The sequence below is a fragment of the Hylobates moloch genome, unplaced genomic scaffold (genome assembly GCF_009828535.3).
Source record: "Hylobates moloch isolate HMO894 unplaced genomic scaffold, HMol_V3 SCAFFOLD_3, whole genome shotgun sequence".
NCBI lineage: Eukaryota > Metazoa > Chordata > Mammalia > Primates > Hylobatidae > Hylobates > Hylobates moloch.
The window spans coordinates 140,773,357-140,789,308 of NW_026652278.1; the positions used below are offsets into that span (position 1 = coordinate 140,773,357).

General features: G+C 36.5%; 1 protein-coding gene across 3 annotated transcripts in view; it reads right to left on the reverse strand.

Annotated features, from left to right (window-relative positions):
- IQCM (IQ motif containing M) overlaps positions 1 to 15,952 on the reverse strand; it is a 483,244-nt gene that overhangs the window by 381,289 nt on the left and 86,003 nt on the right. For all 3 annotated transcript variants that reach the window (XM_058436810.1, XM_032754512.1, XM_032754511.1), the window contains 2 exons: positions 12,557 to 12,639; positions 10,228 to 10,492 (listed from right to left, as the gene is read on the reverse strand). In XM_058436810.1, coding sequence (XP_058292793.1) covers positions 10,228 to 10,492; positions 12,557 to 12,639 — 348 coding nt within the window. The remainder of the gene's footprint in view (positions 1 to 10,227; positions 10,493 to 12,556; positions 12,640 to 15,952) is intronic.

Sequence of the window (15,952 nt, forward strand, 5' to 3'; positions counted from 1 at the left end):
TTATTTCTGTCTTTTATGATTTCTTTCATCAGTGTTTTATAGTTCTTGTAGAGATCTTTCACCTCCTTGGTTAAGTATATTGCTAGGTATCTTTTCTTATAGCTATTGTGAAAGGGACTGAGTTCTTTATTTGATTCTCAGGTTGGTCATTGTTGGTGTATAGCAGTGCTACTGATTTGTGTATATTGTTTTAGTAAACTGAGACTAAACAGAATTCATTGCTCAAATCTAGGAGTCTTTTGGAGGAGTCTTTAGGGTTTTCTACCTATAAGATCGTATCATCAGCAAACAGAGATAGTTTTACTTCCTCTTTTCTAATTTGGATGCGTCTTATTTCTTTCTCTTGCCTGATTGCACTGCCCAGGACCTCCAGTATCATGTTGAATAGAAGTAGTGTAAGCGGGTACTCCTCTCTTGTTCTAGTACTTAGGAGAAATGTTTTCAACCTTTCCTTGTTCAGCATGTTATTGGCTGTGGGTTTATCATATATGGCTTTTATTATTTTGAGGTATATTCTTTATATTCTTAGTTTGTTGAGGGTTTTTATTGTAAAGCGATGCTGCATTTTTTCAAATGCTTTTTCAGCATCTATTGAGACAATCATATGGTTTTTGTTTTTAAATCTGTTTATGTGGTGAATCACATTTATTGACTTGCACATATTGAACCATCCCTGTACCCCTGGGATGAAACCCTCTTGATCATGGTGAATTATCTTTCTGATGTGCTGTTGGATTCAGTTTGCTAGTGTTTTGTTGAGGATTTTTGCATCTATGTTCATCAGGCATATCAGTCTGTAGTTTTGTTGTTGTTGTTATTTCCTTTCCTGGCTTTGGTACCAGGGTGAAACTGGCTTCATAGAATGAGTTAGGGAGGATTTCCTCCTTTCTGATATTTTGGAATAGTTTCAGTAGGATTGATACCAATTCTACTTTGGATGTCTGGTAGAATTTGTCTACGGATCTGGGCCTGGGCTTTTTTTTTTCTCTTCCTGGGAGATTTTTTTTTAATTACTGATTAAATTTCATTGCTTATTACTGGTCTGTTCAGGATTTCTATTTCTTCCTGATTCAAGCTAGGAGAATTGTATGTTTCCAAGCATTTATCTATTTCCTATGGATTTTCTAGTTTGTGTGCACAGAGGTGTTCATAGTAGTCTCAAATGCTTATATTTCTGTACTACAGCATTTTAAATAAGGGACTTGAGCAACTGCCAATTTTGGAATCTGCAGAGTTCATAGAACCAATTCCCCACAGATACCAAGGAATGATCATATATCTGAAATCATTAAAATATAAATTAGGTTTCATAAACATTGTTGATCAAAAAACTATTTAGTAAGTTGTTACCACTGTAGGCAAAGAAATAATCACAGCACAAAGTCATTTTTTTCTGATAGATTTCTCCAGTGCCTTCTAGCTATGTAGTCATTTTAAAGCATTATTACAATTTATTATGCTCTCATTTTATATATAAAGGAAAAGATTTGTGATTTGGAGACCAAGGAACACACAAACACTCTCTCTTTCTCTCTCTGACACACATACACGTACACTCATATACATATGTAGAGACTTTCCCACATCCATAAACACATACACACAGTCACAAACACACACATATACACTCAAACACACTCTCACAACTCACACACTCATATATATTTTTACCTTCTTCCAGACTGGGTAAGGAACAACTCCATACCAACCCTAAATATATGTGCATGACATGGATGTAATGAAATCTTTTGAGCTTAATTAGAGCCTGTTTTCAAATTTAAATAACTCAAAATAGATGTAAATATTTTTAATTCCTAAGAGAATGCAAATTATATATTATATGGTACTACATGAACAAGACAATACTGTATTATATGCTAACTAACATTATTTTTTATATATATTACAAAAATACTGATTTTACATGAGATTTCTAATTTCTAATAGTCAATCACTTTAGTAATCTAATAATTTAAAATTTAATAATTTTTAATAATTAAGATTCATAAATTATCGGCAGAATGACAATACAAACTGGTTAAGCAGTACTGTAGAATATCTATACACAGAAAGAGAAGATAATTTCATATTTTTCCTGACTTTGTTGTATCAAAACTATGGGCATGTATTTACAGGCAAGGACAAAGAAGATATTTACAAAGGATATTTGATACTATAATTGTTACAGGGTATTTTTAAGTTGATATCCTTCGATCAAATTCAAGGAATGTTTGGCCTATTCTCACATAAGATATTCAGTTTATGGAAGATAATGCAACTGAGTTTGTCTGGGCTGTCTGAGCAGAAACTACATACTCTACACACGCAGTACACACTTTTCTTTCTAATCTCACAGACTTTAATCAAGTTCTGGAATTAATGCCACTGATATCTTAGATCATGCTTCCATTCACCCTGAAGTGAATATTAGGAATATGCTTTAAAAATAGATCCAAAGTACACAGCTAATACATGCCTTTTGAGATAAGAACTTTGAAGAATGAATTGCAATTTTAATTCAAATATAAACTCAAAGATCAGCATTTCAGAGCTGTCTAGTAAGGCACATGCAAAGGTTCCTAGTAGCATGTCTCTGACCTCAAGCAGAGTCTATAATGAGATTTTCAGGAGGATTTCTGTCCTCCTTGTGCTCCTGATAAAATCTTCACTTCCCTCTTATATTGTCCGCCCCCAACACTTTGGCCTCATGATTACAAAGTGCTAAAGAGAAAAATCCCCCAAAAGAGACTATCATTAGAAAGGATTACTCACATACTCTAAGTGACCCTCGGAACTAGTCTTCTCACTCTTACTGCTGACCTCAATCTCCATAGACCTGCCATCTTTCATCCTTCCTCAAACCAGCTCCCAAACTCTTCATTTGCCTTAAGAAACCAAGACCTTCTATCAGCTAAATTAATATTCTTGCTATCTTCTGTACATGTTCCCCCTATCTTCTTGTTCTAATAATCCTATTGTCCTAAGGAGACAGCTTTTTCAGCAGCTCTGTCAAGGAATAGCTATTCCTTTCTTCTACCCTTCACATACCCTAGGGCTTTAGGCAAAGGCAGTTTCTTCCCTGATGCTCAGTGACACTTCCCAATCATTTCTCTTCCCTCTAAAAAAAAAAAAGAAAGAAAGAAAGAAAAAAAGATAAAAGGAATTTCATTTTTTCATAGCAAACTATATTTTTACTTTCACATTTTTCCAAATTATGATTATTTCACCCTTCTCCTTGCTCCTCAAAACCCCAATACTTTCGGTCCCACCCTACCCTCAAGTGAGGAACTCACTTCTAACCTCACTGAAAAAAAAAATTGAAGTAATATCACCACCTGCTCTATCAATCCACCTGCATCTGCACTCATGCCCCTGCCTTTCTCTTGGGATGACAGATAAGCTGCCCTTGCTCCTTTCTAATGCATTACTCCTTAATTGAAATATGACTAATATATTTCCCACTCCCCTGATTTGGCTCCTGTTCATTTTCTACTTCCTTTGCTGGAAACTCCTTTTCTTGCCCTCTAAGTGTTAGAAATTCTCAGGGCTCAGTTATTGGATTTTTTTTCTACCTACATTTACTTCCTCAATGATCTTATCTAAGTTTATGACTGTAAATAATATCTATACCTGTGTTGTCCAATATGGTAGCCAATTACCATATGTAGCTATGAGCACTTGAAATGTGGCTAGTCCAATTTAAGAGTCACTGTAAGTAAAATATACACTGGATTTTAAAGATTTAATATGAAAAATATATAATATCTCAATAATTTTTACACACACACACACACACACATATATTTCTTTTTTTTTTTTTCCTCTGTCTCTCAGCTAGAGTGCAGTGGCGCAATCTTGGCTCACTGCAGCCTCCGCCTCCCAGGTAGCTGGGATTACAGGTGCCGGCCATCAAGCCTAGTTAATTTTTGTATTTTTCAGTAGAGATGGCATTTCACCATGTTAGCCAGGCTGATCTCCTGCCCTCAAGTGATCTGTCCGCCTCGGCCTCCCAAAGTACTGGGATTACAGGTGTGAGTCACTGCGCCTAGCCCCAAATATATTATTAAAATTAATTTTAACCTGTTTTACTGTTTAACGTGGCCACCAGAAAATTTTTTATTATATGTGGCTCATGTGGCATGTCTACTGAACAATATTATCTATAAATTAATGACTCCAACCTTTTCCATGAGTCTGCACTTACTTATAATGGACTACCTATTTGACATTTTGATTTGTATGTCTAATAGCCTCCTCAAACTTAATATATCCATATCCCAATTCTTGGTTTCTGCCCACTTAAAATGCATCTCTCTCTATTATCCATCTCAGAAAGTAGCAATTCTCATCTTCCAGTTCATCAGGACTAAAGCCTAAGAGTCATCCTTCATGCTATCTTTCCCTTACACTCCACACCTGATCTTTCAGTAAGTACTGACAATTCTGCCATCAAAATATTTTATGACAGTATTTTTAAAGTGATATTAGAAATGAAGGAGGAGAAAATAAAACAAGCAAGAAGGGAAAACTAATGTGAAATTTTTTTCTGAGTTGACCATCATTATAAGATACTGGTTGCTTAACTGTCCGAAACCTTCTGAGAAGCTTTATAAAAGGTTATTGAGACCCTTCTGCCCAGGCACAGAAGGGAGGAAACATTTATCCACTGGCTCTCATCCCCCCTTCCTGGTTGTTTATGTGTCAGCTAAAGCTGGTCCTATGAATGTCTCAAGCCAGGAAGGAGTCCAGGAAGTATGGAACAAGGACCAGTCACCCTAGCAGTGGCTGCAGTGCCTGGAATAAGAGATGAGCCCAAGAGGATTTCAGGTGATGAATGAGAAGTGCTTGACACGGCCTGCATGCAGTGGTGTGCCGCAGCAAGCTCAGACCTGCTCAGGAGAACTGACTGTGTACATCTCTTCCCAACTCCTGTAATCAGTGGTACCACTATTGGTAGTTTGAAATTGGCTATGTTAAGAGTATTTACACCATGGAAATCAGTAAAAACTACGAACCAGGCCTTCCTCCCTCCCCTCACCAGATCCAGTTCTTAAACATGTGCTAGCACAGCACTGACTAAAAGTTTCTGTTCTTATACAGTCTCAGTTCACTCCTCTCCAGCTCATTCTCAGAACTGCAACCACATTAACTCTTTTTTCACTTATTTGAAAGTTCTTCCATGTGCCCCACACCTTGGGTCATTGCAAATGGTTTTGCAATTGCCTCAAACTTCCCACTCTTTGAGTAATTCCTATGTATCTTTTATATCTTAGATCAAATATCATTTCCTCTGGGAAGTCTTGCTGACACACAGTCCACATCCAATTTATTTGTGATGTACTCTCAATCTGTATATATGTGATTGTTAATTGATATCTGTTTCCCTAGCTAGACCACAGGTTCCACCAGGACACAATTTATGTCCATTTTTTCTCCTTTGTATTCTCTGCACTGAGCTTTGTACATTTACTGAATATCTGAACTAAGTTTTTTAATCAACACATATTAAAAGTACTATTACCACTGTTTAATTATTTTAAGAATATTGTAAAGAAGTCCTCCTACTTGAAAATGTGGGGAGCCACATTGGGAGGAGAACACATAACACTTTTATGGGCATCACTTATGTGCACTTTATGTGCATTACTTCCAGCAATAATCCACTGAGACAAATCTGTCACACAGCCCCATCTATTTTCCAAGTACCAAGTAAGAAAAGGATACAAGTTTGATGAGCATCTATCCCGTCTCTGCTACAGTCTGTTCTTTAGGACACTAAATATTCAGTCCTTCTTGTTCCTTTACAGAATACACCTTTCCTCTCCCCAAAGATAACAACCCAAAGCTCCCCCCAGGCACTGCATCCAGCTCAGAGAGCAGGACCTCCAGCTGCTGTGTAGTTTTATCCAATAAGTTCAGATCTGGCTCCTTATGGTCCAGTAATATGAGACCCAAGTACAGAAGATATCTCCATCTTCCCCAAAGCATATAACATACAGTAATACAGCAGGTATAGGATAACCTCAGTAAAAACTCCATTAGTGAAAGGGAAGAAAGTAAACATAATAGTCACCAGTCCAAAGATTAACATCTATTGGAAAAGAATTCTATTGGAAAGTCACTGAGAAGGCCCCCTAACCTGGAGGTTGGGAAGTTCCTTGAATAGACAATGATTTTGTCCTGGGAAGGGCTCTCTTCATTTTTTCAATGGCCTCTTGATCTACTCTCTGAGAAGCCTTTTACTTGCTCCTTGGACACATCTTGCTATTACCCTCCCTGGAGGTTTTATGGCTTGTGTCACCCACTTCCTGATAAATCTAGGTTATCTTACTTTTGAACATTCAATTACATCAAGGTTCATGGTTTCTTTGGGAATGAAATTCTCTAAAAAAATCTGTTAGGCTTTTTAATCTATTTGCTTCCAGTTAATTCTGCCTGACAATAACCACATTCAAAGTCTTTTTTTTTTTAACCTTTTTTGAAATGGAGTCTCACTCTGTTGCCAGGCTGGAGTGCAGTGGCACGATCTCAGCTCACTGCAACCTCCGCTTCCCAGGTTCAAGCGATTCTCCTGCCTCAGCCTCCCAAATAGCTGGGATTGCAGGAGCGTGCCACCACGCCCAGCTAATTTTTATATTTTTAGTAGAGACAGGGTTTCACCATGCTGGCCAGGATGCAAAGTCATTTTTTTAATATGTGGTTCTAAAATCTCCTTTGCATCTTTGTTTCCCTTACCCCTTGGATTAGTCTCTCAATAATGACTGCCATGAGGGTATCTGAGATAATGGGCTGTGCAGTAAAAGATGTACTTTTAATATGCTTTTTGCTGCAATGTTAAGTGTTAGTAGATATTTGCTCAAAACCAAGACCCCAAGTACCTAGTATCTCTCTATGCCCATTCATTTCTGATTGGAAACTAGCTAGGACTTTTCTCAGTTCATCTCATGTTTATAATAACTTCCCAAAGCAAGCCAGAAACCAGCAGTATATCTTAATAACGCATTTCCCAACTTCTTTACCTAGAGCCACAAAGCTCAGTAGGTACATGGTCTAGATTCCAACTTATTGCTGGTGGCAGTTTTTACCATTATATAAGATGCATCTCCAACCTTCTAATTTGCTATACCTGGCTTCATGCTGCCACTTAGTGTAAACCACTAACCCAGTACCACAGCTCTTCCCTGTGCCTTATGCTTTACTTTATTGTTGACCAAGTTTAAATAACTCTACCTTTCTAATATCTGTAAAATCTCTCCCAATACTGTCCTTGGTGTTACTACCTTCATTTAAGTTGTCTTTCCTCGTGTGAATTACTATCTCCTTATCGGTCTCTATGCGTCTAAAATCCATCACAGACCATCTCTACAGCCAGTAAAAATGCTAAAATGCAAATATTATCACTGTAACTTCTCTTTAAAACATTTAAATGGTTCTCATAGCTTTTAGGTTAAAATTCAATGTTGTTCAGTATCTACTCTGTTATCTGTAATCAGTCCACAATCCTCATGTTCCAGTCATGTAAAATCATTTTAATTCTGTCAAAAACATCATAATCACTTTCTCAGATATCCACTGTCAGGTAGATGCTAGGCCCTCTAGCTAGACAGAATTTTCTTTCTTTTTTGAGTTAACACTTATTTATCCTTCAAAATTTACCAAAGACTTTAAATTTCCTGAGAATCTATTCCTGACACCTAAATCTGAATCAGATATCTTCCTATTCATTTTAAAGCAGTAGAGTTACTTTCTATTACAGTATGAGTCATACTATAATTGTCTATTTATTGTCTTTCAGTGCCACCGCAAAAACTATATACATCAAATTTGAATTTCTTGAAGGGAAGCAGCATATCTTTTGTCTCTCATACCTCACATATTAAACAAATGTTAGGTGAAGAAATGCACGAGCCCCACAATTTCGGTACGGTAGTGACCCCTCACATCTATCTTCAATCTTCACCTACTTCTCAAATGCTAGGTCTCCTTTTCCAACTTCCTAATGGCTATCTCCACATGTGTGTCTACTTAACAGGTCTAAAACCGAATTAATCATTTTCCCCCACCCCTTTCCCCACTTGTCCAAAATCTGCTTCTCCCCTTATTATGGTTCAAATGTTTATATGTCTCCAATATTCATGTTGGAATCTAATATCCAATGTGATAGTATTAAGAGATAGGACCTTTGAGGAAGTGATTAAGTTATGAGGGCTTCACCCTCATAAATGAAATTAATGCCCTAATAAGAGAGGTTTCAGAGAGCTGCTAGCCCTTTTCCCTTCCATCCCTTCCAACATGTGAGGACACAGCTTTTGTCCCATCCAGAGGACAGAGCATTCAAGGTGCCATCTTGGAAGCAGAGACTGGACCCTCACAAAACCACCTGCTAGTTAGTACCTTGATCTGGGATTTCCCACCTCCATAATTATGAGTAATAAATTTAGTCTGTTTATAAATTATTCAGGCATTTTGTTATAGCAGCAGGAAAAGACTGAGATACCATCTAAATTTCTATCCCATCCTAAGGATTTTTGTCCAGTTTCTCAGTCTAGAAACCTCGATATCTTTATCATCTTCATTTTCATTACATAATCAGTTGATTTTTCAAAAACCAGTTAATTCATCCTAAAATAATCCACTAATTCTGAATTTATCAAAATGTATTAAAAAGAACACTAGTCTCAAGGACATTAACTGGTATAATGTGAAAAAAATGGGGGTTCTTTGGTCAAATGAACTGGGGGTAGCAAGGTTAAAAACAGTAAACAGATTTCTTTTCTGCAGTATTTCCTAGACCTTTCAATATGTTAATAATCAATATGAATCTCCAATAAGGAATATAACATGTATTTTTTTTAAATGTTTCTAACCAAAGAACCCTTTGTCAGGTCACTGAATCACTCAGGACTAACATTCTGAAGAGCATGCTTTGAGAAATGCTGATGGAACAGCCCTCCTCCACACTGTATGCTTCCCTACTGCCCTAATTTAGGCCCTGTCATCTCTCACCTGGCCAGCCTTCTCACTTAGCTCTCTGTCATCACTCTCTCTACAGTCTCTGCTGCCAGTTTTATTTTTCTAACAGAAAGATCTGATTATACCTCACCTCTTCCCCCACATACAGCTTTGAAATCATCATGTCTTTCCATTAAACATAAGTTCAAATTCTAGGTCTACTATTATATTCCCTTCAAACTCTAGCCCACCCATCTTCCAAAATTTATTTCCTACCACATCTCTCCCTTCCCAAAATATATTATGTTCTTACATCCTTCAGAGCTTTAACACATTTTGTTCCTGCGGCTCAGAAAGGCATCTCCTGTTTCCATCCTACTTCTCCTGAAAACCCAGTTCTAAAGAGATCTTTTCTGATAAATTTTCAGGAGAAATCTCTTCTGGCCTTTGGTTGGTTACTCCTCAGTGTTTCCATAATGCTTCACACTTACCCTCTTATAGCAACTGTTACACTGTATAGTAAGAAATTACCCTGTGTTTATCCTCACCATTACTCTCTGAGCCTTTTAATTGCTGTTTCTCCAGCTCTTAACTTAGTGCCTGGCACAGAGCAGTCATTCTTTGTTGAATAGGAAAAATACAAACAAGTGTATGAATAAATAAACATCTTTATAAATAACATAAGAGGAAAAAAATAAGATGAGGCTGTGAAAGCTATACTAGAAATGTATTATAAGTGGTCATATATTCAAGCCATTAGTTTCAGGAAAACAATATTACTTTGCTTAAAGCGATCTCTAATTTACACCTACCATGTTACTGATAAAGGATAAACCTTTACAATTTCTTTTAAGGGAAAACTCTATAGCTTCCAAAAATCTTTTTAGTGTTTTGAGGAAACACACTCACGAGTAAGTTGCCTATCCTGTCGATCCTGCTCAAAAACATAATTCAGGGCTATCATCCATGGCTGCTTTAGCATCTGTGAAATAAACAGTCTTTGAGGATTTTCACTAGGAAGAAGATCACTTCTGTAAGACATGGCTAACAAGTTTTGTTCCTCTAAATTTCTCTTTCCCTTTAGAATGTGTTCATCTCAATTTCTGCTGGTGCCCAGAGATTAGCAGCTCTAATAATCAGGCCTCCCTACCTTTCATTGTTAAGATTTAAAGTTCAGGGAATTATTTCAACAAGAAAATTCCATTACAGGCACAAAAGAAGCAAATAGTTTTGCCCGTGGGTTTGATGAACTTCTTCACTCCACCAAAAACTTACCTTTTGTAATTAGATCTATGGGCCTGCATCTTTCTCTTCTACTAAAAATGTGTGGTTCCTTGAAGGAGATTCGTTGTGGGGGTTCCTGAAGATGTTCACTTTTGGAAAGCTCCTTGGGAAAGCAAATCCTTCTGAGTGCTGCCCGATGTTCTTGTACCACATCACGTGTTTCCTTTTTGTCAATCTCCAAAGGTATATATTTGCCAGATTTTGGTTTTTGGTGTTTCTTTCTAAAAACATTTATAGAAGTACCTTGAACTTTATTCTATGAATAAAACAAAAATAGATTTTGGCAAAATTTAATTTTAGTATGCATTATTTAATAAAGTTATATAATAAATTTTATTAATAAGTTCACAAAATTCCATCTCTACTACATGGATTTTACAAAGTACCTTACTATATAAGACATTTACTCTAATGTAAATTACAAATGACAGTAACCAGCTAAATCAGACGTTATTCTATGTCACTCTCTAAAAGTCCTTCACAAGCATAAGGATTATATTCCCCTTTGGAAGAAATGTAAATTTTAAAATAGCAACTTTCTCCCCAAAGTGATATTTTTAATTACAGGTTGCAAGTCCACTGTAAAATAGTTTTTCAAATAGATATATAGGAATTAAATTATTTTCAACCATCTTTGAAGAACTTTCAGATGTCCATAAAATGCCAACATCTCCCAAATCTCTTCCTTTGCTGAACCAGAAATAACTGAACATATATGGAGGTAAGCTCTCAAAAAGAGCATATTGGTAATAGGACATACATTTCATATCCTTTTAATCATAATTGCTTCTTTATTTTGACCACCTTGAACAACAGAGAAATAATACAGCTCCAGGTCTCTGACAGGCAATTATCCAAATAGCATAACTGTTCTACACACAGATAGAGCTATAGTTCTTCCCTACTCCCCCAACAACACACACACACCCAAAAAAAGGTTTAGAAAAATTCAAATTGTTGCTGACTCAAAAGGTCAATAAGGAGGTTTTAGTGTGCTAGTATTACATTTTGCCAGGCAACCAAAGATGGAACATTGGGCTGTTATTATTAGATAAAAATTTTAAAACAGGTCAAGTTTCTAAGGCACGTCTAACTCTGAAGACCGTGAAACATTCATCCCATGTTCCCACCAGTGAAATTAATATAATTGAAAATCATTTTAAATTGGTTAGAGGAAAAATTAGTTAACCCATGTGTACAATGTTGATTACATGATTAAAACTATGTATGGCCAGTCTTGGCATAGAGGACCATTCAAAAGAAACATAAGTAAAAATTAGAATCCTCCTCCCCAACTGCAAGAAATATTGAAAAATATTTAAAAGCTTACTTAAAATTTTGTTTAAAAAAATTTTTAAGTATTCAGCAGGGGACTAGGATCATTTGACACACAGTAAACCATCCAAAGGTACCCTTGCCTCACCTGTCTTCCCAAAGGCCCAACGGTCACAATAGTTGCCCCTTCCCCAAATATGCTGCCTCCTCTATAGATGCTCTCCTCCAAAATGTCACCCTGGGCTGACCCTCCTCTGTCTCTTTATTATCCCTTTCCCTTTCACTCCTTCTTCTCACTTTCCAAATATATGCCATTCAGCAAATATTTATTGAGCCAGGCACAATCATTATTGCTAGAAATACAGCATTCAAAAGATAGTCTATGCCCTCAAGACCAGCAAATGGACAATCTTAATGCAAAAAGATACATGGAATATAATGTATCATGCTAAGCTAATCATGCTAAGAGCATAGAAGAGACTCATCTCACAATTTATTTTCTAGTTTAGCTTTGACTAAACAGCATTTAAAGGGATATTTACTTGAGATGATAAATCCAATTATTTATGTTAAAATTCTTCAAAAAAATTTTAAATTGTATTAAATGTACAAATTAAACACAATTGTATAATTAAAATTCATATAACTAAAAAATCTTATTTTACCCCGTCTCTACTAAAAATACAAAAAATTAGCCAGGTGAGGTGGTGGGTGCCTGTAGTCCCAGCTACACGGGAGGCTGAGGCAGGAGCATGGCGTGAACCCAGGAGGCGGAGCTTGCAGTGAGCCGAGATGGCGCCACTGCACTCCAGCCTGGGCGACAGCGAGACTCCATCTCAAAAACAAAACAAAACAAAACAAAAAACTTATTTTAAAATGTCATTTGAAATCAATTTTTATGGCTAGTGAGCATTTCATTTTTCTCTTCAATTCTATTTTTTCTATTTATTCTATCATATGTTAGGGTTTATGCAATCCTTTGGAATAATCCTTGTAGTATGCAAAAATTTTTAAATGTAACATTAGATAAATGCAAAGGACTAACATCATTTATTTTCTCATAATGTTGGGCAATGAGAGTTTTTGCTTCTTGATAAAAGTCTTGCTTGATGATCTCTAATGTAGGACCTAATACAGAAACAGAGAAACATTTTTTAAGCAGTTCATGTGAAAGTAAATTTTATAAGTTGACATTATAAAAGGAAGCAAAAGAATATAATGATCTCTTAACATAATATTTTGCTTTTCAGAAGAAATATAAGGTTGTAATGGTCAGGTGATAAGATAGGTTATCCTAAGTTACTTCAGTCCAGAGAAAGCAAAGAAAATATACAAAACAGAAACATCCTTCAGTTCTGAAAGTCCTTTAAATGTTACTATATAGAAGATATAACAACATGTTTTGGGCACAAAAGTTATTAACAAGTCTATCTGTGTTTTCCATACTTGATGACTAATGTATGAAGCTGTACATTTCCTCAAGAGTATTTACCTTCCAACTTGTTGATAAAATTATAACTGTAAAATACCTCAATAAATTTATTAAATAGAAGCAGCACTGAAATTAAAAAACACATGCCTATGGATTTTTCTAAGTTTCTTAATTTCTTTTGACTTTTCTTTCTTTCTTTTTTTTTTTTTTTTTTTGTGAGACAAAGTCTCCCTCTGTTGCCCAGTCTGCAGTACAGTTGCACAATTATGGCTCAGTCCAACCTCTGCTTTCCAGGCTCAAGCAATCCTCCCACCTCAGCCTTCTGAGTATCTGGGATTACAGGCTCAGTGTGTGCACCACCACATCCAGCTAATTTTTGTACTTATTGTAGAGATGGGGTTTCACCATGCTGCCCAGGCTGGTCTCGAACTCCAGGGCTCAAGCAATCTACCTGCCTTGGCCTCCCAAAGTGCTGGGATTACAGGTGTGACCAAAAGCATCCAGCCTAAATTTCTTAATTTCTTTTAACCAGGGCTATGTATACAATTCTACAGCATGTAGACTACATCATTCTCATTTAGCCTTGTCTAAGTTTTCCTCTTTATATATTTTCTTTATTATTAGCTGATTGTGTGCTTGCTTCAGCAGCACAAATACTAAAAATGGAATTGTATTAGTGGATCCTGACACTTATAAGTGTTTCTTGGCTTCCTCCTCTTAACTCAAAACTCAGCAAAATTTAAATATATTACCTATTCAAAGTCTGGCCAGTGGGCTTTCTGTTTTTATAACTCTACCTCCATTAGTACTCTTACTATGAAAGTTTTGTCTACTCTTCACCCACTCAAATTTTAAGCAATTAAAAACTCAATCTTCATGTAAATCAAAACTATAATGAGATACCACCACACTCACCAAAATGGCTAAAATTAAAAAGACTGATAACACCAAATGTTGATGAGGCTGTAGAGCTACTGGAACCCTCAAGTATTGCTGGTGGAAACGTAAAATAGCATAACCAGTTTGGAAAAGGTATGGCAATCTCTTATAAAGCTAAATATACACCCATCCTACAACCCAGCAATTCCAATCCTAGGTATTTACCAGAGAGAATGAAAAGGTATGTTTACAAAAGATTTGTACAAAAATGTTTACAGTAGCTTTACTCATAATAATTCTAAATTGAAAACAGCCCAGATATGTAACAGAAGAGTTGATAAACTGTGGTTATATGTGTACAATAAACTACTACTTAGCAATAAAAAGAGGTACTGACATGTACAACACTATGGATAAATTTCAAAAATATTACGCCAAGTTAAAGCAGACTTACACAAAAAAGCACATGCTATATGGTTCCACTTATACAAAGTTCTAGAACAGGTAAAACTAATCTATGGTGGAAAAAACAAAACAGTTATTATTCTGTGGGAAGGTATGATGGATTAACTGAGAAGAGACATGAAGGAAATTTCTGGAGTGATGGGAATGTTCTGTATTTTGATAGGAATTTGGATTATACAGGCATATATTATCATTAGTGTACTCAATGTACACCTAAGATTTGTGCATTTCGTTGTATGTACATTTCACATCAAAAGAAGAAAAACCATAAACAATTAATTCTAACTAATGATATGCATGTTGATTGATGGATGGGTATGTGACAAATCAAGTACAGTAAAATATTAATGGTAAGAACTTGGTAGTAAGTATATGGGCATTGATTCAAAATTCTTTCAAGTTTGCTGTATGTTTGCAAATTTCATAATAAATTATTGAAGGCCACACTCTCTCTTTATTCTTGCACAAAATATCTCCTTGCTTTTCACCACGTAGACTCACAGGCCACAGGTAGCTGTTACCTTAGGGTAATGAGGTCTTGAGGAATGGAGCCTGGTTCACATTAATTTCCCAATTCAAAGCCAAAAGAAGCACTGTCCTCACATGGAAAGGGCAAGAGTTCTGGAATTAAAACTGTTTCATCAAATTTCAACTAAAATCCAATTTTGCTTTGAGGAGGCCTCTAGCCAGAGCATTTACTTCATGGAGGAAAGGCAGCGAGCTATTCCTAGGTGTGACTTCACAACTTGACCTCTTTTTCCTTCTTCCATGACAGTCCTTTCCTCTTTTAATTCCCTTTGTCTGACTAATCAAATATCCCTTACAATTACTTTAATTACAATCACTTATAATTACAACATTGTCATGTGTCGTGCACATGACAAGCAATATAATTTATTAATATATTAAGTTACTGTTTTTTTGTTGTTGTTCAAAATGTAGCTTTGTGGAAACCATCATGTCTTCATTTCAGACAAGACCTTAGAGATGTTCTAGTCTTCATTTATAGGCAAATTCTGAGAAGCAGAGACCTGACAGCCTGCTGAAGTCACACAGCAGTGCTGCGGCTCTGCATAGGCACTGTGCTCCTGAGTTCCTTGCCGCTCTTTTCTACAAATGTACTGCTTTTCCCAGTGCCATGTACACCTCATGAGTACTGGAAATTCCTCTGAAACTTGGCTGGTCACGCTGGTGAGATATGCATGTTTCCCTGACACTTGCATTTTAAGCTAGCACTCCTGCCCTTGTTGTCATTTAATGTGCTGATGCAGCTGTTTTGATTTCCCCCTTTATAACTAGAATTAGCTTTTGACAGAGGAGTTAAATTCCCAAAGTAGCATTTTCTTCCTTGCTGGGCTCTTTGTTGATTAGTCCCTGATTTCCCTTGTCCACAAGTGCCACCCATCACCTGTGGACCGTGGAGAAACTATATGCGCTCTGGTGGTGCTAATGGCCTTGTTGGGGCCAGAAAGCAGATCTTGACATATCAAGGTATTGTCACAGCACACCCATACAGTCAGGCCATGAGATTATTGAGCAGAACAAGGCCTGAGACTGTTCATAAAGGAGCAGAGAAAGGCAACCATGGTCAGAAAGCAGCAATTTCACATAGATCCTGAAATGGCTCCAATGAAGGCATGTGGACATTGACTTCTAGCTGGCAGT